General features: G+C 38.0%; 1 protein-coding gene across 1 annotated transcript; it reads right to left on the bottom strand.

Moving 5' to 3' along the window:
- Positions 1 to 3,534: 3,534 nt before the first annotated feature.
- LOC311599882 (solute carrier family 7 member 13-like) lies at positions 3,535 to 19,442 on the bottom strand. Its single transcript, XM_084785961.1, has 4 exons — positions 18,689 to 19,442; positions 13,891 to 14,022; positions 6,686 to 7,047; positions 3,535 to 4,206 (listed from the first exon to the last, which is right to left on the bottom strand). The coding sequence occupies exons 1-4, from the start codon at positions 19,377 to 19,379 to the stop codon at positions 3,952 to 3,954; spliced, it is 1,440 nt and encodes a 479-aa protein (XP_084642087.1). The 5' UTR covers positions 19,380 to 19,442; the 3' UTR covers positions 3,535 to 3,951.
- Positions 19,443 to 25,431: the final 5,989 nt, after the last annotated feature.

The following is a 25,431-nucleotide window of genomic DNA, read 5'->3' as shown; positions in this document are numbered from 1 at the left end:
TAGATAGATAGATAGATAGATAGATAGATAGATAGATAGATAGATAATAGATAGATGTGCCTGAATGTATAAGTACAACCTATTCTGTCTCTTTATTGTTACTGGTACATCAATGATTTCAGAGCTGACTGCTTGGTATTCAATCATCGCTTAGTGGAAATCTTCCTAGGGAAGGCTATTTCTCAAGTTCTCAGCATTTCTCAGTCCCGTGTAGTTCTTCATCTAGGGGGTTGGACCCCATGAGATGTCCCTCCTCTAGTTAGTTTGCGTGTTGGTTATTGTACTCCTTCAGATCTTTTTAGGCAGCCATGTTGTTGGACTAACATATGTGAGGATGCCCTGCTCATTTCAGGAGACAGTCTCACAGGAGTTGGGCTGTGCTTCATAAAGTACAACATCTGCTGCACTTGATATCCAGCTTTTTAAAAACTCCAAAAGGAGAATGGGCTTTGAGGGCAGGTATGACGTCAGAAAGTATGCAAGCCAGATTCTTTCAGTTAAAAGAAAAAAAGCAAAAACACTGTGCATGTTGCCTGTGAGCAAAAGAAAATATTATCTTTCAGCGATATGTTTTTCCCTTAAAAGTACAGAGCTGTTGTGATAAGATTGGAATCAGCAGTCAATGAAATTCTAGGTGGAATTCTGCTTGTGCTCAGTAAGAGCCTTGAGACTCAGAAAAAGAAGAGAATTACAGAAATCACTGGCTTTTATGAGGAACACCTTGTCCTAGTACATTTTGTTTGTTTTAATGAGTTGTGTTTATGGCAGGTACTGAATGTGTTTTACATAAATTGAAATTTTATACTAGATAAGTATGCAATATTATTACATAAAGTTCCAGACAAGGTGAGACAAGCTCTAACCTTAATCCAATTCAGAGAGCTTTCCTACAAGGGGCTTCAGGGACTTCTCGTGGTACAACAGAGCATGTTCTCAGCAAAACACAATGTTTTGTGGAAAGTTTATGTCCTAGCATTCTCCTTGCTATCTTAAGTTGTTGAGTTTTCCACAACATTCATTTGGGTACAATGCCTGTTTTGCTTCTAGCAATTTTGAATAACAAATAGACACTACATACTCTTGACACTCCTTGGGCTAAATCATGGGTGTTACTAGTATGGTTATTTAAAATAAATAAATAAAATAATATAGGGGCTTATTTTTTAACATAAAATTTGATATTTATCATGTGCCAATCACTGACGCTATTTTAATGTTTAGTCTATTACTTCATTTAATTCTCATTTTAAGAAAGTCTATTTAAAGCTAGGCTTATGACTGTAGTCTCAGATCTTGGGACGCTGAGATGAGGGTATTCTGAGTATGAGGGCAGCCTAGGGTACACAGTGATACTCATCCAATGAATGAATGAATGAATGAATGAATGAATGAATGAAAAAAAGAGAGAAAGAAAGAAAGAAAGAAAGAAAATTCAGGCGCATAAAGCCAATCTACATGCTGTTGTGTTTGACTGTGAAATGCCTCCAGAGGCTCAAGGGTTTGAGCAGTTGGTTCCCAAGTGCTGTTTGGGAGCCTTGTGAAACCTTCATAGGGTGGAGTCTTGCTGGATGCAATGGGTTACTAGGGACCAGTTTTGGGGCTCTGTGGGATGGTCTCGCTTCTGTTCACATCCTACTTCCCGGACAGTGACTGTGACAGGCAGCATCTTGTTCCTGCCACCATGCGTTCTGCCTCTTTCCTTGTCTTCCTGACCAATGAACCCTCTAGCACTGCAGCCAAAATAAGCCCTTTCTTCCTGAAACTACATTTGCCAGGGTATTTTATCACAATAACAGGAAAGATAGCTAACATGGCCCCTAAGAACACTATATTTGGCCACTTTTACTAGTTAAAATACTTTTAGTTTGAAGGTGAAAAGCATGGTAAATGTGTCTATATCAGTCTGTACTCCTTTTTTTTTTTTTTTTCTGTTCCTGTGATAAAACACCGGCCAAAACCAACTTGGAGAAGAAAGGGGTTTATCTTAACTTTCAGATCCCATCCCATCAGTGAGGAGCTGCAGGAACCAAAACAGAGGCTCTCCCTGTCAGTCTACTGCTAGGAAAGGCTAAGGCAGGGGGAGTGCTTGCACTAGCGTAAGCTCCTGTCTCTAACATAAACAAAACAACAACAAAAATTCTATTAAAGTTGTTTTGTTTTGTTGTGCTACTGAAAAATTAAAACTATGAGAGAATGTTTATTTTCTTTTTTTTTATTTTTTTATTTTTTTTTAATTTATTCATATTACATCTCAGTTGTTAGCCCATCCCTTGTATCCTCCCATTCTTCCCTTCCTCCCACTTCCCCCCTACTCCCTTCCCCTATGTCTGTGTCTGAGGGGGACCTCCTCCCCCTGTATATGCTCATAGGGTATCAAGTCTCTCCTTGGTGACCTATTATCCTTCCTCTGAGTGCCACCAGGCATCTCCATCCAAGGGACATGTTCAAATATGGGGCACCAGAGTTTGTGTGAAAGTTAGATCTCCTTCTCCACTCAACAGTGGAGAATGTCCTGTCCATCGGCTAGTCTGGGTAGGGGTTCGAGGTTTACTGCCTATTTTTTCCTTGGCTGTTGCCATAGTTTGCGGAAGACCCCAGGGCCCAGACTCGCCTGTAGTTTTCCAGGACTCTCTGGATCCTTCTATTTCCTCATTCTCCCAGGCTTCTCACACCTAAAGTCTCAATAGGATGTCCTCCCCTCTTACCCACTTTCCTGGTAGGTACAGAATTTCATGGGGACGTACACCTTGGACTAGTGTCTTGATATAAGTGAGTATATACCATTTAGCTCTTTTTGCTTCTGTGTGAACTCAAGAAATTAAACACCACCAAACCAAATAACCCAATAGAGAAATGGGGGGCAGAACTAAACAGAGAATTCTCAACAGAGGAATATCAAATGGCTGAGAAACACTTAAAGAAATGCTCGACCTCCTTAGTCATCAGAGAAATGCAAATCATAACGACACTGAGATTCCATCTTACACCCATCAGAATGGCTAAGATCAATAACTCAACTGACACCACATGCTGGCGAGGGTGTGGAGAAACAGGAACACTCCTTCATTGCTGGTGGGAATGCAAACTAGTACAACCACTTTGGAAAGCTATCTGGTGCTTTCTCAGAAAAATGGGAATAGGGCTTCCTCAAGACCCAGCTATTCCACTCTTTGGAATATACACAGAAGATGCACTACCACACAACAGGGACATATGCTCAACCATGTTCATAGCTGCCTCATTCATAATAGCCAGAACTTGGAAACAACCTACGTGTCCCTCAGTAGAAGAATGGATAAAGAAACTGTGGTACATCTACACTATGGAATACTACTCAGCTATTAAAAACAAGGAATTTCCAAAATTTGTGGACAAATGGATTGAACCAGAAATTGTCATAATGAGTGAGTTCACACAGAAGCCAAAAGAGAATGTTTATTTTCAATCAACCTTTATTATAAGGACACATTAAGTAGAAAATAGATGAGATAAACAAACAGACTGAGAAAGGCATCATTAATATGTGACGCTACACAAAGGAGGAATTTATTTTTATTGAAGCAGAGATTGGTTGTGTGTAGCACTTTCTTTGCTATTTTTATTTTGCAAATGTGTATGGGTGTTTTGCCTACACGTATAGCTGTACACCATATGGGTGCACTGCCTGCAGAATCCAGAAGAGGATACTGGATCCTCTGTGACCAGAGTTACAGATAATTGTGAGCTTCCATGTGTGGTCTGGGAATTGAACTCCAGTCCTCTGGGAGAGCAACTGGTGCCCTTAACAGCAGAGCCATCTCTCCAGCCACTCTGTTCGCCATTTGAAAACCAGGAACTCCCTGGGTACTTTTCTATCCACCATTTCAGTTTCCGTAGTAACCGTCTTTCCTCCCCTAGCCTCCACTTGACCTTTGTCTGGAACGTGCAGCAGTTATAAAAGGCTATTCTTTTTCAGTTTTCTACTTCCCATATGGGATCATCAGATGCATCGGGGATGCAAATATTAAACAGCAGTTGCAGAAAGCAAGTCAACTTTTGAAACCACACCAGCTTCACTTTAAAGTGTATAAATGGCACATACAACAGCAGGCCACTGAGGAGGAAGAGGAACACATAGATGTAGTGCATCTTTGGAGACTTGACCAGGGGAATCAAAACCAAGCACAGGGTGATGGCCAGGGCTACAAATATTAACGGTAAAAACACCTGGAATGGAAACATAACATTGAAGAAAGTAATTAGATGTGAAAATCCACATGTGACGGCTGAATGTTCACAAAAGTAAAAATCATGTGAAGCTGATGATAGAAACTGGGCTAAGTCAGTCTTTGTGTTAGGTCAATTTTCTCAGGACTCAGAATGTCACAGTGAAAGGAAATGCTGGAGATTCCTCAGGGAAGGTGCTGGCTGGGGACTCATCAGAATCTAGTTTTGATTCTTCCTGAGTGGAGATAGTCAGAAGCAGATGCCGAATAGTATGGTCACCGGCAGGCACAGCTGGTACAAACATATTCAAAAGGAGTGTCTAGACCCACCCACTGGGGCTCCAGGCAATCTGCCGTAGACATTATTTCAAATGGGTGAGCAAGTTAAGAGAAAAACTTCTTTTACCCTCTGTTAACCGAGTTATTATCAACAGTTAAATATTAGGATTGCATAGGTCTCACATACCAACAAAGGAACAAAAGGAAGAACAAATTCTTTGTCTGAAATAATCCTATTTTTGTTTTAGCCAAATCCTAAAGATTCATCCTTGGTATCTGGATTATGCTAGAAATATAAACATACAACACTTAACATTACAACATTACCTTTGTTTTTTTTTTTCCCCTCAAGGATCCCACTAAGTAGCTCAGGTTGGCCTTGAACTCATAGTTTTCCTGCCTCAGGTTCCCAAAAGTCTCTAAATTAACTTGAATTATAGACATATACCATCTGGCTCTAGGCAATCAATTTTGAGATATATGTAGAAGACATGAATCTATACTCAAATTGTATGGTATAGCTAGTTGAAATTATGAAACTTTTTAATGAGAGGGTTATTCAGTTGAGTCTTAAGTAACAGTTTCCTTTTAATTGTTTAAAGGCCATTAAAAAACATAAGTCACCACCTCATAGATCATTATTTTTGTCAAATACTTGAGGGAAAGATATGAGCATTCATAATGGCAGATAAGAAACATATAACCATTTGTTCTTAAAGTTGCCCTTACCATCCTTTTTAAGCAAAGATAATTCAAATAATAATAATGTAATGATAGCTAATAATGTCATGCCCTGGATTTTTGCATACGTTCACTTATATAATCCAGAAAAGATTCTTAAGAGGCAAATATTAACTGTGTTCATTGTAGATAGAAAAGATATGTCTTCAGTGAAATAAGAGTAAGCTTAGAAAAGGATATGAGGGACTAGACATGAGCCCAAACTCTTAATGATTACCTTGTATTTCTTGATGTGCTCCAACTCTATCAAAATGCATAATTTCCCTGCAATTGTGCCTATCCACGGTATAAGCTTGACTCAGAAAACAACAAAGAAGCAAAGGATTTTAAAAGTATACAGATGTGAAATTCAGAGGACAGGACCTCCCAGGAAGGTACTCCAAGCAGATAAGGAACACAGTCTTACACTAGATACACATGGGCGCTCTCTGATCATCCTCTGGTTGTCACTGTCAGTGCATTGGTTACCAATCAATGAGTGTCCAAATAGGTGACACCCTGCCTAAGAATGAGGATCGAGTCTCATTTATTTCAGTTCCCAGAGAAGAGATCCTAACAAGGTACTTGAAATAAAGTCACGCCTCAATGTGTCCTCAAATATCCAAGAGCTTTGTGATGGATGAATGGAAGAAGCAGAAGGGAAGACTGAAAAGAAAAGTTAGTGGTAAATCAACAAAGTTGGTAATGAGGACATCACTTCCTTTCACTCTAGGTTCTTATATTTTATACTTAGCAAGGGTCAAACTCTCTAAAGAGACTACTGACATTTGGATATTGGCTTTATTTTGTGCTATATGAGCTTTGACAAGTGACATACCTTCTATAAACCTATTTCCTCTTCTCTAGTATGAATATAAACAGGAAGTGGTATCTAACTTTTCTAGAACAGGAGATTCTACAGCAAAGCTGTGAACATGCTGCCAGCCAATCAAGACTATTCCAGTATGTGCAAAGGCTCTGCGCCCCAATAATATCCTGTTATGAAAGAATGCTCTCCTTTTCCATGCCAGATTTTCTCCCTTCGAGTTTATAAGCAAAAAGTTGAGGAGAAGGAATCTGTTTATGATCTAAATAAATAAGCTAATATTTCAGGACAGTAAATATCATCTATGACTTGACTTTCTGTCTCCTGTCTATCATTTGCTATATCTGTCTTTACTGTAAAAGACATAGTGTGTGTAATAGATATATTAGTCAGCTACACAACCTCGAGCCAAATGTCCTCCAATGGTCTGTTCCACCACCCCAATACACCTGCCTTTCTCACTAACAAATCCTTACATTGAACCTTTGAGATTTCATAGTAAGTAAAACCTATTCACCATGAAAATGAAGTCCAGTCTCTATATTTGATTCTCAGTTTCCTGAGTAACACATCTGCATTTGGATTTTCTGAACATAGTCTTCAAATACACAGTCATTTGTCTTATTTCAAATGGAACAAATGTATTTATCTTTACCTTATATGGTCTGTGTAGAGTGGGGTCCTGGTACCTCAGTTTCAGAATTCCTAAAATTGTTAAGAAAGTCCAAAGAGAAACAACAAAATAGAGATAGTTTATCAGGTCAATTAGATTTGTTAAGATAATTGCAATGGATCCCACACAGACATCTAGAAGCACAGCTAGGAAGGGAGAGGAGTGAACATTCAGGGTACCAAGCACCAGTGGCAGCTGGCCTTGGTGGCTTGCAATATATGTTATTCTTGCTGTCTCCAATACATTAATCACAAGGTTGCTAAACAACGAAGCAGAGATAGCAAAAGGAACAGTCCATGTGAACTGGGGGATGACCCTGTCAGTCCAGGTAAGAGCCACAGCATCTACAGAGGAAAAAGCACACAAAAAGAGATGTATTAAGAAAGAGAATCTGATGATAAATCTTTATACAATAAGATTTCAAAGACAAAACATAAACTCTTAAATATAAACACATATATATATATATGAAGGGAACTTTGTTATTTCCTTTTTCACATTTAAGTCTTATTTGGGCTTGTTCCTATTTCAGCTCACCATACTGCATGAAAGGTTGGTTTTAACCAAGCGAGGTAGCGCACACCTTTAATCCCAGCACTCATGAGGCAGAGGCAGGTGGATCACTCTGAGTTCAAGGCCAGCCTGCTCTACAATGTGAGTCCAGGAGAGCCAAGGCTACACAGAGAAACCCTGTCTCGAAAAACAAACAAGAAGAAGAAGAAGAAGAAGAAGAAGAAGAAGAAGAAGAAGAAGAAGAAGAAGAAGAAGACAAAGAAGAAGAAAAAGAAGAATGGTTGATTTTATGTATTTCCCAAAAGACCAGGAACTTTTTGAAGGCAAATAGCCCACATGCCTTTTCTATAACATCATTAATTAATTCATGGCCAGACACTGTAATAGTGGGTTTTCAATAAATACTTGAGAAATGCATTAGTTGTGTTAGGTAAATAATTAAAAGTATGCTTATGAACTAAAATTAGCATATAGAATGCTGACAGACTTATCCAGGGTCAGAAAATATCATTACTGACAGAGTATCAACTGTCCCAAACCATAGCACAATATAAAATGAAAAAAGTGAACATCAATTCAACACAGATCAAAATATTTATGATTCTTGAGACTTTTTAAAGCTATAGACCAATGGTTTTCAGGTAGATGTTACTTTCCTCTTCATGGATCGTGTGTCAATATCTGGAGAATTGTGTTTTCCTATAACTGGAGAGACAGGCATTTGCTGTTGGCGTCCTGATGGATAGCAGCCACAGATGCTGATAGGACAGTTTAAAAGAGTTACGTGGTCTAAGACTTTGGATATAGTGCAATGGCAATGTGCTTGCTTATCATATGTGAAGCTCTGAGTTCAATACTGAGGATTCCAAAACAGAATGATCCAAAATATTGATGGCGTTGAAATTCAGAAACTTTGCATTACAGCATGTTCTGGAGTTGTTATTCTTGTCTTAAGGTCAAAAGAAAAAAGACCTTGTGAATCCTAACTCAATATGTCAGTCATCATAAAACCTACCAATAGATGGAATCCAAAGGAATTTGGAGGAAGGAAGTGAAGAAGGGGACATGATCCAAAATACATTATATACATGTATGAAAATCACCAATAAACAAATATATTCATTATGAAAATCCCTTTGAGTCCACTTTGTACTATGGAAATATTAGACAGATGATTCTATCCAGGGAAATAGTTCTGTTTCAGTACAGTGAGCATAGCAGAGCCCAATGCTCCTGGGAAGTAGGTGTCCTTTGAGCTCATAATTTTGTCCACAGGATTTCAGATGAGTCACTGTTACATCAGAATTTTGATGTATAAGAAAGCTTAAGACTTTTAAAAATGTAACCAAATTAAAACACCATCAGTGGCTCTTGTCCTTAAGACCTCAATTTTTTTTATTGAGACAGGGATTCTCTATTTATCTCTGGCTGTCCTGGAACTGGCTCTGGAGACAAGGCTGGTGTCAAACTGATAGATATGCCTGCTTCTGCCTCCTGTGTGCTAAGATTAAAGGTGTGTCCCATCATGCTCCATAAGATCTTAATTCTTAGCCAGTGCTTGTTTGCTAGTTGAGAAACAGGATCTTCATGTATCCCAGGCTGGCTTCAGTTCCTAAAAGCTGAAATCACTGCTATGCACTGTCATGCTCACCTTTCTTGTGGATGCTATTCTACAACATTGGGTGTTATTTAAAAGTATCCCATTGCAGTTCGTACTTATTCCAAATAGGTTTTGTTGTTGGACAACTAGACCTCAACACACTATACACTTTCTGACATGTTTTGAAATTCTTTCTCCCACACACTGCACAGGAAATTTTCAGCTTCTCAGTGGACATTCAAAACCATGATTTCTTAAAAGCAAAGGTGGACTATATTAGGGCAGCTCTGCCCACACTAACTCTCAAAAATTAAACGTAATATTCCTGCATGATCTTTAGCACTATTCTGCAAATTTTGTCTCATTTTAAGCTCCTTTCTACATTTTTATTCAAATTTTTATTATACATGTGATATGTATGTATATATGGTTTCTTTAATGAATGAATGACATTGAAATCTATAAAGTTTAAAGTTCCTTATCCTCATCAAATTGTCATTCATGTGTTCCAAATGTAAATGCTGCTACTACTCTCTGGTTCCCTTTCCAGAGTTTCTCTATAGTTACTCATATTAGCCTATGAAGATTGCATGCTTGAGTTCTGTGTGTGCACATGTGTGGATGTGGAGGTGTTTGTGTTATTGAATGCTTGCACTTGTTTTTGTTCACTTTCCAGTGTATCTTGGTCATATTAGGACGCATACATCTATAAAGTTATTTTGGCTACTTATCAGTAGTCTGTTTATAACCATAAATTATCTATTTGTTCTCTATTGATAGATTTGCAGGCTGTTTCCAATGTTTGGTTAATGGAAAATGTACTTTAAAGCTGAACTTCATTGCATCGTTCCCATAATATGAAGGCCAAAAAGAGGATCAAAGTTCCAAACCAGCTTGGGCTATATAGCAAAATGCTAGCCTCCAAAAGAAAAATGTACTCTAATAAAAACACACACACAATTTGAAATTATTTGATGCATCTTTTAAGATGCCAAAAATTGCTCTTGCAAATTATACTTATTTATTTATTCATTTATCTATTTATTTATTTATTTATTTATTTATTTGTCTGTCTGTTAACTGATATAAGATCTTACTATATAGTTCTGGTTGGCTTGTATAGACCAGCCACACCTGGCTTCTATGCCTTCAATTCTTAATATTTATAATGTTCTCCTCAGAATACATCCTTAGAAGTAGGATTTATGAGCGTACAATTATTTTTAATTTTATTTTATGTATTATTATTATTATTGTGTGCATAAGAGAGAGAAATAGAGGAGAGAGAGAAAGAGAGAGAGAGAGCTTAAACTCTCAGTTTAAGAGTCAGTCCTCTTCCTCCACTGTGAGTTCCAAGAACACAGCTCAGGTTACTAGTGTCCCACAGCACGTGCTTTACCCACTGGGCTATCCTGCTGGCCCATAATATGTATTTCTTAAATAAAAGAAGTCCTACAAACTCAGCATCAAAAATGACTGTATCAATTTATGAGTAACTAATTCTAAAATTTCCACTTAAAAGTTCAAATTTCTTAATGCAGCCAGGCATTCGAGACAAACTTCCTGTAAACTGTCTGAACAAGGAAACTTTCTTTTTTAAATATATTTTATTAATTTATTCATATTACATCTCAATTGTTATCCCATCCCTTGTATCCTCCCTTTCCTCCTTCCCTCACATTTTCCCTTACTCCCCTCCCTTATGACTGTGACTGAGGGGGATTACCTCCCCCTGTATATGCTCATAGGGTATCAAGTCTCTTCTTGGTAGCCTGTTATCCTTTCTCTGAGTGCCTCCAGGCCTCCCCATCCAGGGGACGTTGTCACATATGGGGCACTTAACACCCATTTCTGCATCACTTCTTAATCATTTAGATTATCTTGTCCTATGTTAATAGCCCCTATTTTAAGTGTGGTCGGAAACCTCCAGAACATCATGGGAGCATTCTGTGAACACCCTCAGCAAGGCTTCTGGAACTGGAACCAGGAATCATTACACACTACTTCCACGCTCCAGACTCTAAAGGTGCGCCCTTCTTTTTCATGTATAGAACTTTCACCATAAAGACTTTTTGTTAGTTGTTTGTTTGTGGATTTTGTTCTGTTTTGAGACAAGATCTCTCTATGTAGCCCTGATTGTCCTGAACTTGCTATGACAATTGTGAACCAGACACGCCTCACTCCAACTCATAGAGATCCACCTGCCTCCACCTCAAAAGGGATGAAATTAAAAGCATGCACCTCCAACCCCAGATTATGAACTTTTTTTTTTAAGCTGGAGAGAGTTCAATGGTTAAGTGCACTGGTTGCTCTTCCAGAGGACCCGGGCTCAGGTCTCAGCACCCACAACCATCTGTAACTCCAATTCCAGAGACTCCAACAGCCTCACACCAACACACATACATGCAAAACAACAATGCACATGAAATAAAAATAAATAAGAGTTTTTTTAATTTAAAAGAGGGGTTTTTAAAAAGAACTTCATTTCAGAGATTGGACATCTACAAATTAAATATCTTACATGTGACTGCCTGCTTTCTTTGCTATATATGCCTCAGAAACTTGTATTATCACAGATTGCAAAGTGCGTCAAATAAAATGTTGCACCAATTCACACTATGTTATAAAAATCCCATATTCTCTTGGAATATCTCTATGTCATTGATTGAAAGCATGCCTCCAACCATTCAAATTACTAGCTCTCAGGAGCTTACCTCATTGGTTTGTAACCATCTCTGTAGTTACATAAATCATGCACCCCATAAAGAAAAAAAATCACTCACAGGCTCATCCCAGCTGAGTACCATTTTTCACTGGTGCCTTTCAATTCTGCGTGAAAGCATAGAGCTTTTTCCATCACTAATCCATCATAACCATTGTCCCTTTCAGTGTCCATCACTTAATAAACAATATTACCTTCTAAAAAAAAACCTCCGAGTTGGGTCAGGGAGGGGACAACATAGGTAAAGTGCTTGTTGTGCTGCCACACCTGAAGACCTGACTTCCAACCCTGCAACTCACATGGCAGAAAGAGAGTCAACTCTTGCAAGTTGTCCTTTGATCTCCATGTGTGCAACATGATACACATGCATATGCACACAAAATAAGTAAATAACATGCAATTTAAAATTTTAAGCAAAAACCCAGGATGGTCTTTCACATAGAACTTAGCTGAACAATTCAAACTTATTGGATAAGTTGATGGCCTTTAATACTGATGATATGATGGCCTTCCCTAAAGTTACATTTTTATATATAGTTCTGATTATTTTCTCAACTTGAATTTCTAATGCAGTCTAAGTACATGTATTAAAGCTTTAAAGTAATAATTCAGATTTTAGATCAAGTCTGAAGATTATAAGCCTGAAAAAGGCAGTGATTAAAACAAAATTACAAACAACAGCAGAAGCTTCCCTAGTTTTCCATACAAGCTTTAAAATTATTGTGATAGCTACAAAATTGTTGCAATTGATATGATATTCCAGAGATTTTACATTTCTTTAATAATCAATATATCCAGAGCACCAGCTATAGTCATATAGTCATAAAGAATGCCAGATTTCGTGAACTACAGCCTCAGTGTCACTGGCAAGTGGCCCTGGCCACAATCATAGCTACCATTATAATCCAGTGGTTTTCAATCTGTGGGTTGCAACCCCTTTGGAACTGAATGACTCTTTCACAGGCATGATATATCAGATATCCTGCACATCACACATTTACATTACAATCCATAACAGTAGCATCATTACAGTATGAAGTAAGAATGAAAATAATTTTATGATTGGAGGGTACCACACATAAGGAACTGGGTTAATGGGTCTCAGCATTAGGAAGGTTAAGAAGCACTGTTATAAATGAACCCTGACGGCTCTGAAGTAGTTCGTGAATCTGTGCGTTTGTCCAGGGTTGAACTTGGTTTGTTCCCACAGAAGCTTGGTCCTATCTCACCTCTCATGCCAAAGATACCTAGACCCTTGATGAATTAAATCTGGTGTGGGATGCTACCTTGAAGCAATCACATTGCAATTGAGTCAAGTCACTGGAGTTTTTATATTAAACCTACTCTGAGCTTTGAAGTCTCCCTAAGTAAACAAATGATCATGTTTGAGGAGTTAGGAATCCTAAACATTCTGATTCTACCATTGCAAAATATACAGTGTAATAGATTACCATATGATACCTTATAAACATGTGGTTCTAGGTCAGTAAGGAGACTTACCTCCATCAAATATTCATCAAATCAAGAAGAAATTGCTCAATATTGCTTAGTCCAATGTTACTATATGACACATCTATCTCAGAAGGTGATGACTTGAGATGTGATGTTGGCATGAGAAAACAGCTAGTCTTCAATTTTCTCTGCTTTTCATTTAAAATTTTTTTTATCCCTTTAATCTGCTATGCATCTCTCTTTAAGAGTTTCTTGTTTACTTCTTTTTCAAAAAAGGTCTCTCTAAACTAAAGATCCTCCAACCTCAGCTTCTCAAGGACTCTAGCAGGCTCTAGATCACAGGCATGTAGTATTATACCTTGTATATTATTTAGTTCTCTATTCTTCAGTTTTGGCTTTAATCAAAATTTCAATATGTTTAGGGTCATTTGTCAGCATAAAATTTGGAGTAATTTGAGATAAATATCTATTTTACATATTAATAATATTGATTATAGTCATCAACTAACTATTAATGTTTACTTATTCAGATGTTAATATCCCTCATCTCAAATTTGTCACATGAATTACTGAAAATCAAGCATCTATAAGTATTAATAAACATAATTACTGATTATGCAGTATCACTACACCTGAGGTCATGCAAACAGTTTTGAATCTGTGTCATCCATCTGCATTATACATACCTTTTTCACATTATCAGAAAATGTATAATTATGGTTAAAATGAATCTCCCTTTTAAACCAAATCATACATTCTCCATCCTGTTATTAGAACATCATAAATGGGTCTCTTTATAGAATAATGAAGACTGTGCAGCCATCCTTACTGGCAAAGTGTCCTAACTGTACATAAAGAACTGCATTTTATTAACTGTCTTTGCTATTGGTGTATACAAACCTGAAGAGAGAATTTCCCTGGGTGACAGAACTGTCAGGTAGGAAATATTAGCCAGTAAATACACCATAGTTACCAGAGGCAGCGCTGTAAATATGGCTCTAGGAATTGTTTTGCTGGGTTTCTTCATCTCCCCTATAATACATAAAAAAAAATTAGACTTGGGAAAAATTACTTCTTAAACTTATTTTAAAAGTTTTATGTGTTTCAAAAACTGGACTGCATCATTTCCATTTATCCTGCTATAACACCCACACACTCAGAGGCAAAAAAAACAAAAAACAAAAACCAAAAACCCTACTGCACACTGATCCATTTCTTAAGACACAAGTGTTAGAGCTGTGGAGACAGGTCATGCGATAGTTTGATGGGTCCTTTTATTATTCTTGTTTCATTAGTAGCCTGGCTCTTTAAGAACACATCATGCCCTTTCTTGATAAAGTGCCTCTTCCTTTATGTGAAACATCTTTTCTTCTTAGCTAACAATGTGGCTGCTGCTTCTCCTTCAACTCAGCAAAATTATTACCTCTTGGAAAGTAAGAGAGGAAATCTCTGGCCAGCAAGATCATTTCATGAATATATTCGTAAATTAAGTATTGAAAAGGATTATAGAGTCAGTTTCCCTCTTTTTGTTGTTTATTTGTTTGTTTAATAATTTTTAAACCATTAAATCATTCTCTTTTTTAAAATTATTGTATTCATGTATTCACTTTACATCCCAATCTTAACCTCCTCCCTCCTCTCCTCCTAGTCTTACCCCCCCTCCCTCTTCCCCCTCCCCCTCCCCTATTCCCCAGAAAAGGGGAGCCCCAACACAAAATCTGATCCCAGTCTATCAATTGGCATCAGGACTGAGCACACCCTCTTTCTCTGTGGCCTGGTGAAGTAGCCCCACCAGCAGGGAGTGACCAAAGAGCAGGCAACAGAGTCCATGTCAGAGTCAGCCCCAGCTCCTCTTACTACAGAGAGTCTATAGAGAGAAGAAAAACTGTAGGTTGGGCCCTCTCTGTGACAAGCTGGAGACCCAAGACAGGGTGGGCTTCTGCTGGGTTGTGAGGGTGACTGTAGCTAAGCCTCCGAGTAGCAGAGGTCATGGATACTGGAGAGGACATTCTCAAACTGTACATGAGTTCTAGTAGAGGGATGAGAGGACCAACCCATCAATAAAAACTTAGACCCAAGGTTTACCCTGCCTACAAGATGTGCAAGGATGAAGATGGAGCAAGACTGAAGGAATGTCCACCCAAAGCTTGGCCCAACCTGAAACCCACCTCGTGAGAGAAAACCAACCCCTGACACTATTAATGATATCTGCTATGCTCATGATCGGGAGCCTAGCATAGCTGTCCTCTGAGAGGCTCCACACAGCACTGGACCAAAACAGATGCTGAGATGCACAACCAAACATTGGTCAAGAATCAAGGAGCCTTATAAACCATCCTTTTGTAAAACAAAAACAGAAAATAAGTTTGGAGATGTAGCTCACTAATGAAGTGCTTTTCCAGCATGGAGCTAGCTGCTATAGACTGATGAAGCATAAAAAGGGTAAGGAGTGAATACGCATCTAATTTGAATTCTGCTTGCTACTTACTGCTTGTGGACCGCTTATTGTTTAGCTTTTTGTTAGAAGTGGCTTAGTCACTGTTCCATTATCATGACCATGGCAAATCTTATAAAAGAAAGCATTTGCCTGGGTGCTTGCTTACAGTTTCAGACAGTTTGTCCATTACTATCAAGGCAGAGAACTTGGCAGCATGGCAGCATATCAGTAGGCATGGTGCTGGAACAGTAGCTGAGGTCTTTATGTCTTGATCCACAAGCAGAGAGAGGGAGTGGGAGAGAAGTAGGCCAGGCATGGTCTAAACCTCAAAGCCCACCTAGTAACACACTTCCTCCAACAAGGCCATAGCCCCCAATCCTTCTAATCCTTTCAAACAGTTTCATTCCCTGGTGACTGAGTATTCAAATATATGAGCCTACACTTTATTCAAATCACCGAAGGAAGAAATTGTGGTGCAACAAAATTCCAATCATAATACCTTTTAAAAATGGTTATTGTTGGGCTGGATTATATCTCAGCAGTAGAACACTTGCCTAACATGTGAAGGACAATATTTGACCCCAGAAAATGCCTGTGCCTCCCCCAACAGAGGCTATTTTAATATCTATGGTATTAGTTAAAGCTTGGAACAAGCAAAAGAGCAACTTTTAAAATTAACTATATTTTCTTCTGGGCCTTTTAGTTATTCTCACTACATAGTTTGTTTGTAGAAAGATGACAGAGATCATAATTTAATTTATAAGAGGCTTATATAATAAGAGGTCATTATTTTGACACTTTATAATAACAGCCAAACAGGCAGCAAATATCCTTGGGCTTTGATCTTGAAAGACAAGTTGTTCTGACACTATTTATCAGATACTGATAAATCATATTTCATAAATAGAAGTGCTACATAGAAATCTTAAAACTTATTTAGTAAATTAACTTCTGCCATACACATTGAGAGACTGCCAAATCCTAACTACTAACTTGACAGGAAAGAAATAAATGGTTTTTGGTTTGGTTTTTCTTTTGAAAAGGTGTCCGGAACCCATCATGAGGCCAAACTGGCCTTGAACTACTGATCATCCTCTTGCACCTCTCAAGTGATCTTATTATAGGCGTAATACACCACACCTAGTTTTATGGAGTGTAGGGACAGAATGCACTGAAATTCCCACAGACTTTTGTTTACCTTCAGCTGTTTGGAAGGAGTTCTACATTAGTTTACAGATTATTAAATGTTGTAGACCTTTCTTTATCTAATTTATCTAATTACATAACGATAAAACATCTCCAGCATCAAAACAAGATAAAATTACCTCAAAGTTTACCTTTTCTGAGGTGTGTGCGCACACATGAGCATGCACGCAATGATACACAAACACATGTGCACACAAACACACATGTGCACACTCACACACACGTTCAATTATTTACACACACACACACACACACACAAACACAAACACACACACACAGTTTAAGTCACAAACTTCAGGAGAACTATCCCAGCCTTCTTTTCTTACGCATTTTTTTATCCCAATGTAAACTAACTTTTAACCACAAAGCTCATCATTAATATCACACTTAACCAAGGAAGAACATGCTGATCTCTTTGCAGATTCCTCAAACTTCTGGAACATTTAGGCTTGTGGAAAGCCCCCTCTTTTGGGAACATATGAGGGCTTATTCTTTATGATTCTTTAAGCCTTCTGTGCTTTCTTACTGGTTTTATTTTTTCTACCTACTGCAGAAGAGTTGACATTGTCCAGTCATCCATCCTCAATTCTATGCTTTTCCTCAATATACTTGCTTGAACATTCTCACCCATTATTAAGGCCATAAGGCATCAAAAGAAAGCATTGTATGGTCTCTCGTCATTTTCTGCAGTGCCTTACATGTGCTCTCTCTGTTTCTGGTTTTCATTCTTACTCTTTAAGGCTGGGAAGGTTTTATTCTATTCAAATTGCTAGTTCTTTGCAGATAGTAACAATTAAATTGATCGTCTTTTCTACTGAACTTGCTTTTACCACATCATTTCTTTATGGCTAGTATTAAATTCATATACAATTATTTGTTTTTAAGATAAATAACTATACCAATCTTAAGTCATAATAACAATTTTAGAGATTTAAAAAGGAAGTGTAAGGAGGAGAAAATAGCTGCTATGGTTAGGAAGCATGGAAAGAATCCATGAAATTAATGGGAGGTTTATTCAAGAGGCAAGCCCATTCATATTTAACATGAAAAATGAAAGCTGTCCAAGTAACTTTTAGGTTGATGGGGGAGTAACATAATTAAAGAGAAGAGACTCTGGTGGTAAGAAGGCAGAGTTCAGAGATAGAGGTCAACCATGAAATCAAAAAGAGGAGGAACAAGTTTCTAAAGGGAAAAGTATTACATCGTGCACAAGAGCCATCAAGACAATTATGATTCTCTTGTGTTCAAAAACCCTAAAGTGCCTGGTGCAAGTGCAAAGCAAAGTCTAGTGCATGGTGCTCTTCTCAGAGTGAGCAAGGAAGCAGTGCCCCACAAGACACTGGCTACAGCATCCCTGCACTCCCATGGTAAATAAAAGGTCATGAAGCTACAGGAGAAATTTAACTTCATGTGTCCAGAGGGCCAGGCTGAGGGGTGAGGAGATGGGAGCCTCTGCTAGGCTCTGATGAGCATTGGTACTTATAATAATAAAAATCTTTAGGGAGGGGCTTGTGCTAGGCACACTAGGTAACTGCTCTACTACTACTGAGCTATGCCCCTACCCCATCTCCCAATTATATTCTTATATGAGCCTTTAGTCACACATTCATCCATGAAAGAAATTTTCAGAATAAAAAAAATGTGATTCTAAAAATAAATAAATAAAAAGAGTGAGTCACACCCTCATGTATCACAGCCATTTACCACAGCAGTATAGTCTGGTTTTATATTTTTCAAGGATCCACAGTTTCACAGGAGGGAAATCTGAGCATCCATACAGTAACAGAAAGAAAACTACATTAATCAGTGGCCTCATATTCCTGGCCCCAAGAAAATAATATTAAAAAAGAGAAGTGTTTGTTTCTTTGTTTTCATAGAGGTTTGAAATGGATTAAGTATGGATAAGAATTAAAAGCAGGTGATTTCAGAAGTAAAAATAGAAGATCATTAAATTCTTTTTTATAAGATGATAGTCAATAAACAATGAAATATGCTCGCTTCATACATGCAATATATCAGCCATGGCTTCATTTTCTCCCCGAGATTGATCATTACCTGCTATATATGTAAAGCAATCCCCACCAGAAAATGCAAAGTATCCTTGGAAGATAGCTTCTATGAGCTGAGTGACATCTGGAACCTCGTGGTCAAAAGCATTCTGAAGTCTTCGCATATTCTCCTTCTTCCCTCTCACCAGTATGAACACCCCGCTAAAGGAAATGAAGCCGAGTATGCCTAGCTTCAGCACTGTGCTCACTGTCTGAAGCCATGACAGCTCCTTCACACCACGAGAATTCAAAATCCCCACAATCCACAGCACCGCCAAGGCCAGACATTTTTTGGGTAGATTCGGGGCAGAGCAACTTGGATAGAAAGACTGAATGCCGTACTCTGCAAGTAGCAGAGCTTGGCTAGCAAGTACTCCTGGGCCCAGAAACAAGGAGGTCCAAAGTCTTAGGAATGCCATCATGGGGCCAAAGCATCTCCTGAGAAAATAATAGTGAGCCGCGGTGTAGGGGAAGGTTGTCCCAATCTCTGCGAAGCTGAGAGCACTGCTCAAGGACAGCACCGCACAGACAGCCCAAATACACAAGGAGATTCCCACATTCATGCCAGAGTACTGCAGTACTCCTTTGGGGGACACAAAAATTCCTGCCCCAATTATATTAATAATTAAAAAATTTGTCCCCCAGAAATATCCAAGTTCTCTCTTAAGCCGTATTTTCTTCTCTGTATCCATTGCCATTGAGAAAACTCAACAGTTTGTCAACGTTTCTGCCTACAGGATTACGGATGCTCTGAAATATAATTGTGACTCCCTTTTTGTTCTGCCTATTAAATATGGTCTATTTTCAATAATTAACAAAGTGTGTGTAACACATTTAAGTAAAAAAAAAAAATAGATTGCCTGTAAGGGCTTAGTTTGACCCTTCTTTTAATAATTATCAAAATAGGGCGAGCATTCAATTGAAAGGGAATTTTGAAGAAACCAAGGTTTTGGAAATGGGAATAAAGAACTTTCTTGTTGAAGCTGCAAAGAACTTGTCTATATTGTCTTCACTACATTCAAGGATAAGCTAAACTGGCAAGATTAAGTGGGTAACTTAAAAGTCACAGGGAAAGATATGAGGCAGAAGAAACTTCAAAGCGGAGAACCACTAGGTTTTTCTATGGGTATTGTCTGTCTGTCTGTTTGTGAACTGGGTCTTGCTAATATACAAGGCAAGGCTACCCTTATAGCATTCCTCTTGCTTCTGCCTCCACATTGCTAGAGTTACCAGCATGCATACCATACCCAGACTGCATGGCTATTTTAAAATAAGGAAAAGATTAGGAAAGAAACATAATGAAAGTACATTGGAAAATACAGAGTAGTTTCACTGAGTCAAGGTGTAAAGCGCCTATATCAGCCAGTCAGGAGGCTGATGCACAAGAATCACTTCCTCAAGTGTGACTCAAGTATAGGTCAAGAGCTCACGAGTGCAATGTGGCACCACCAGGTGCTCAGAAAGGTACAAGTGTTCATGTACTGGAAAATGAGTTCTCAAAGTTATAGGTCAGTGGTATTGGGGAGAACCTTTGGAATTCGAGTTAGGTGAGATCGTGATGGTAGAGTCTCATGACAATAGTCACTTCATAAGAAGAGAAAGAGACACTCAGGATGATTTCTTCATCTTTCTTCCCATGCTATGAATGAGTGTGCCTTCTCTAAGTCCAGAACCAAGGGCCAAATTCTTAAAAATGACTTGGTTTTCAAAACAGCAACAAAAAAAAGCCACTCTAAGTTACTATTTAAAGATGAGAAATCCTTTTAATCAAGGAAGATTAAACAGACTACAGACAGAGATTGAAAATTAAATACCATCACATAAAGCCTAGAAGAATTTTTCCCCAGCCACCATGAGCTCACTCATTCCCCCCTACAAATTATTTATTGCCCTAGTGAAATTTACCAACAGCTTCCTCACCTCCATCTTTCCATATAAGTGTCAATCATCTGGGCCTTCTTTGTACTTCATATTTTGTGTGGCTCCTGTATACATATGAATATTAATAAATCCATGTAGTTTTTCTCCTTGTAATCCATCTATTGCTGTTTATTTCAACAGTCTTAAAGATTCAAATCTTCACTAGGAGACAAAAATATTCCCTTGCTCTACAAATGTGCTCTTTTCTCCTTCCCATCTGTTCTTTTCTTCTTGTTCTTGTTTGCTTTTTGTTCTGGTGCTGGGGATTTAACCCAGGACTTTGTGCATAATGTACACCCACAGCCTCATTGGGCTCCACTCCAGGTCCTGACAATATGAATAAAGAATCACTCCACATGAGATAATCTGACAAGGAAACCTGGAAGCTTATTTATTTATTTTAATAATTCACAGGTTGAGGGCAAAGGCTTACATTTCATAAATAATTAAATTTTAAATTATGGATCTTTCTACTACTTGCCCTGAACTTTGGAATCTAGTTAAGTAATGTGAGTTTAGATTTTCAGTCATTCACAGGAAAATAAACTTTTTTTTAATGCATTCCATTCTTTCTGTGGAACTTTCCAGATTAAGAAAAAGATGTTTTAATTTGTTTCTCTAATTTGCATACCATCCAAGTGTGCCATTCTGTAGAGGGAAACACTATAAATCTAATTTCAATATGCTTGACTCAACAGTAACCATTTTTCTAATCCTATGATTTTAAAATATTTATTACATAAAATTCTTACTTAACTCTACCTTATTTTTCAGATATGGGTGAAGACATACAACTCAGCTAAGAGATATAATATTAAAATATAAAATGCTTTATATATATATATATATATATATATATATATATATATATATATATATATTCGGAGAATCAACATTGTAAAAATAATTATCTTTCCAAGAGCAATTTATAGATTCAATGCAATTCCCATCAAATTTCCAACACAATCTTTCATAGACATTGTAAGATCAATTCTCAACTTTATATGGAAAAGCAAAACTTCCAAAGTAGCCAAAACAATCCTGTACAAATAAAGATCTTCTCGAAGAATCTCCATTGCAGGTCAAAAGCTGTATTATAGGGCAACTTTAATAAATAAAAAAAAAACAGCATGGTACTGGCATAGAAATAGGCTGGTTGATCAACAGAATGAAATCAAAGTCCCAGAAATAAACCCACATACCTATGGACACTTGAATTTTGACAAAGAAGCCAAATCCATACAGTGGAAAAAATATAGCATTTTCAACAAATGGTGCTAGACTAACTAGATGTCTATATGTAGAAAAATCAAATAGACCCATATTTATCACCCTGCACAAAACAAAAATCCAAGTGGATTAAAGACCTCAACACAAGACCAGACACACTATTAGAAATAAAAGTGAGGAAGAGCCTAGAACTCACCAGCACAGGTGACAACTTTCTGAACAGAACACCAACAGCTCAGGCTCTAAGGTCAACAATTAATAAACAGACCCTCATGAAACTGAAAAGCCTCCATAAGGCCAAGGACACTCAAGAGAAGGAAGCAACAGTCTACAGACTGGGAAAAGATATTCACCAACCCTACGTCTGACAGTGGGATAATATCCAAAGTATATAAAGTACTCAAGAAATTAAACACCACCAAACAAATAACCCAATTAAAAATGGGGTACAGAGCTAAATAGAATTCTCAACAGAAGAGTACCAAATGGCTGAGAAACACTTAAAGAAATCCCTAGTCATCAGGAAAATGCAATTCAAAACGACTTTGATATTTCATCTTATACCTATCAGAATGTCTAAGATCAAAAACTCAAGTTTAGATGCTGGCAAGGATGTGGAGAAAGGGGAACACTTCTACATTACAGGAGGGAGTACAAACTTGTACAACCACTTTGGAAATCTATGTGGTGCTTCCTCAGAAAGTTGGGCATTGTTATACCTCCGCTACCCAGCCATTCCACTCCAGAGAATATACCCAAAAGATGTTCTACAATACAATAAGGATTTTGCTCAACTATGTTCATAGCAGTTTTATTCATAATAGCCAGAATCTGGAAACATCCTAGATGTCCCTCAACCAAAGAATGGATAAAGAAACTGTGATACATTTACACCATGGAATAGTACTCAGCTATCAAAAACAAAGAAATCTTGCAATTAGCAGGCAAATGGATGGAATTAGTATACATCATCCTGAGTGAGGTAACCCAGACCCAGAATGACACACATGGTATATACTCACTTATAAGTGGATATTAGGCCAACAAAGATGTCCTCTGAGAGACTCAACCCAGCAGATGATCTGGACAGATACTGGGTTCCACAGCTGGACTCTCGGTTAAGAGTTACAAGTTGTATGGAAGAGTTGGTAGATGCAAGAATGGGGTGGGTGGGTGTTGTCAGGAGCTCCACAAAGAGTCTATTAAAGATGGTGAATCTGGACCCAGGGGGGCTGCATCAACTGGTGCACCAACCAAGGACATTGCAATCAGATAACCTAGATCCACTGTTCAGATGTAGCTAAAGGACAGGTCATTAAGGCAGGGGGAGGGGTGTCACACAGGAGTGACTCTCACAGGAACTCTGGTGCCCAGCATTTGATCACTGCCCGTTGGTGAAGAGGCCCTATGGGAACATAGAGAAAGTGGATGCAATGTAGCCAGATAAGACTTGATAGGCTGTAGTTAGATCGTGGAGGAGAAGGACCACACTTGTCAGACGTCTAGGGGAGGGAAATACGTCAAAAAAGGGAGGGAGGATTGAAACAGGAAGATAAGAATGAGGGGATTACAATTGGGATGTAATGTAAATGAATTATAATAAAAAATTTTAAAGAAAGAAATAAAAAATCACTAAATATGACTAGAAAAAAAACATTTTTAAGACTGTTTTTTGCCAGTTCAATGAAGAATGTCATTGGGATATGATAAGCATTGCTTTGAGTATGTAGATTAATCTCAGTTATATAACTATTTTCACAATATTAATTCTGCCAATTCATGAGTATGGGGAATATTTGTATCTTCTTGTGTCTTCCTCAAATTCTTCCTTCAGTGTCTCAAAGTCTTCATTGTAAAGATCTTTTGTCTTCTTTGTTGGATTTACCTCTAGGTATTGATGGCTGTTTTTTTTTTCCTGAAGCCATTACAAATATGATCATTTATCCAATTATTGTCATATAGGAAATTACTAGTTTTTATATTGATTTTATATCTGGATACTTTGCTGAAAGCGTTTAATAAGCCTGAGCTTTCTGGTGGAGTCTTTACGGTCTCCAGTATAGGATTGTGTTGTTTTCCTGTGTGAATAAGCACTTCTTTGCCTACTTGTTATCATTTTATTTCTTTCTCTTGACCTAATTGTTCTAATTAAGACTCTTAACAGTGTCTTGTAGAGTTAGCCATGTATTAAATGTTTCCATCACCTCTCAGTAGCACCACACTGGAGTCCTAACCTTTAACACATGGTTCTTTGGGGGATTTTTTTCCCATCACTCCCTGGGATAACTTTTAAATCCAAACTCTAACACCTAATAATTCACCTAACTTAGTCATGAGTTTAAGCAGCAAGTGTCCTAGAAATGAGCACTTTATCTCTATAGCTATTATAATGAAAATAAAATGACACTTATTCCATTCTTTGAATAAAAGCCAACTTGCAATCATCACTAAGTAAAATAAGCAGTATTAGGTTGTGTTCAGCCTACCAAGAAAATGAAGACAAATGGTTTTTTCATTAACAATATGTGCTTCTTGTAGGTTTCCACCTACTCTTGGTGGGGAGGCCTGATGGCACTCAAAGAAAGAATAAGCAGGATACCAAGATAAGACTTGATAGCTATGACCATATAGTAGGGGAGGAGGTCCTCCTCGGTCTTAGACCTAGAAGAAGGGAATAGGGTGAAGCGGGAGGGAGGGAGGAGCGGGAGGATACAAGTGATGGGATTCTCCACAGTTGAGTGGATAGTGGGGTATGACTTTTACCCGAACTCTAGTGCCTCATATTTGACCATGTCCCCTGGAGTGGGAGACCTGGTGGCACTCAGAGGAAGGATAGCAGGTTACCAAGAAGAGACTTGATACCCAATGAGCATATACAGCGGGAGGAAATCCCCCTCAGGAACAGTCATAGGGGAGGGGAATAAGGGGGAACTGGGAGGGAGGGAAGAATGGGAGGATACAAAGGATGGGATAACCATTGAGATGTAACAAGAATAAATTAATAAAAAAATTTAAAAAAAAAACAAGTGATGGGATAACAATTGAGTTGTAATCTGACTAAATTAATAAAATTAAAATAAAAAACAATATGTGAAGGTGGTCTTAGTGTTTTATTGCTTCGAAGAGACAATGGCCATGGGAACTCTTATAAAATAAAGCATTAAATTGTGGTTTGCTTGCAATTTCAGAAGTAGGAAAGGTTGTAAGTCAAAAATTTTGTGGCTGGTTTGGTGCTCACATTTGTGTTTCTGTAGCCTATAGAGTGCGTTTCCGCATCATTCCACACCACAGAGATTAGAACATAGGGGTGAGAGCTTCATATAGGCACCAGGTAGACTACTCCATGCTCAATAAGTTGTGTGGGTGTTGTCATTGGCAGTGGTGTCTTACTGTCAGTTTCTAGAGAGAAACCCATTTATATTAACAACTGCTTTGGCTGTTTGGGGATTTTCATTTGATCCTCTTGGCCAACAACTCAATTTCTTAAGTAAAAAATCATGCTAAAATTTGGTTCCCTAATTATAAGTACTCTAACTTTATTAATTCACTTTCACATGTCAAAGCATTTCTACACAAGAACTGGTGAAAATAGGAATCACT

This window comes from Acomys minous (assembly GCF_964271855.1).
Source record: "Acomys minous genome assembly, chromosome: 1".
Lineage (NCBI taxonomy): Eukaryota > Metazoa > Chordata > Mammalia > Rodentia > Muridae > Acomys > Acomys minous.
This window is presented reverse-complemented; position numbering and strand designations above follow the sequence as displayed.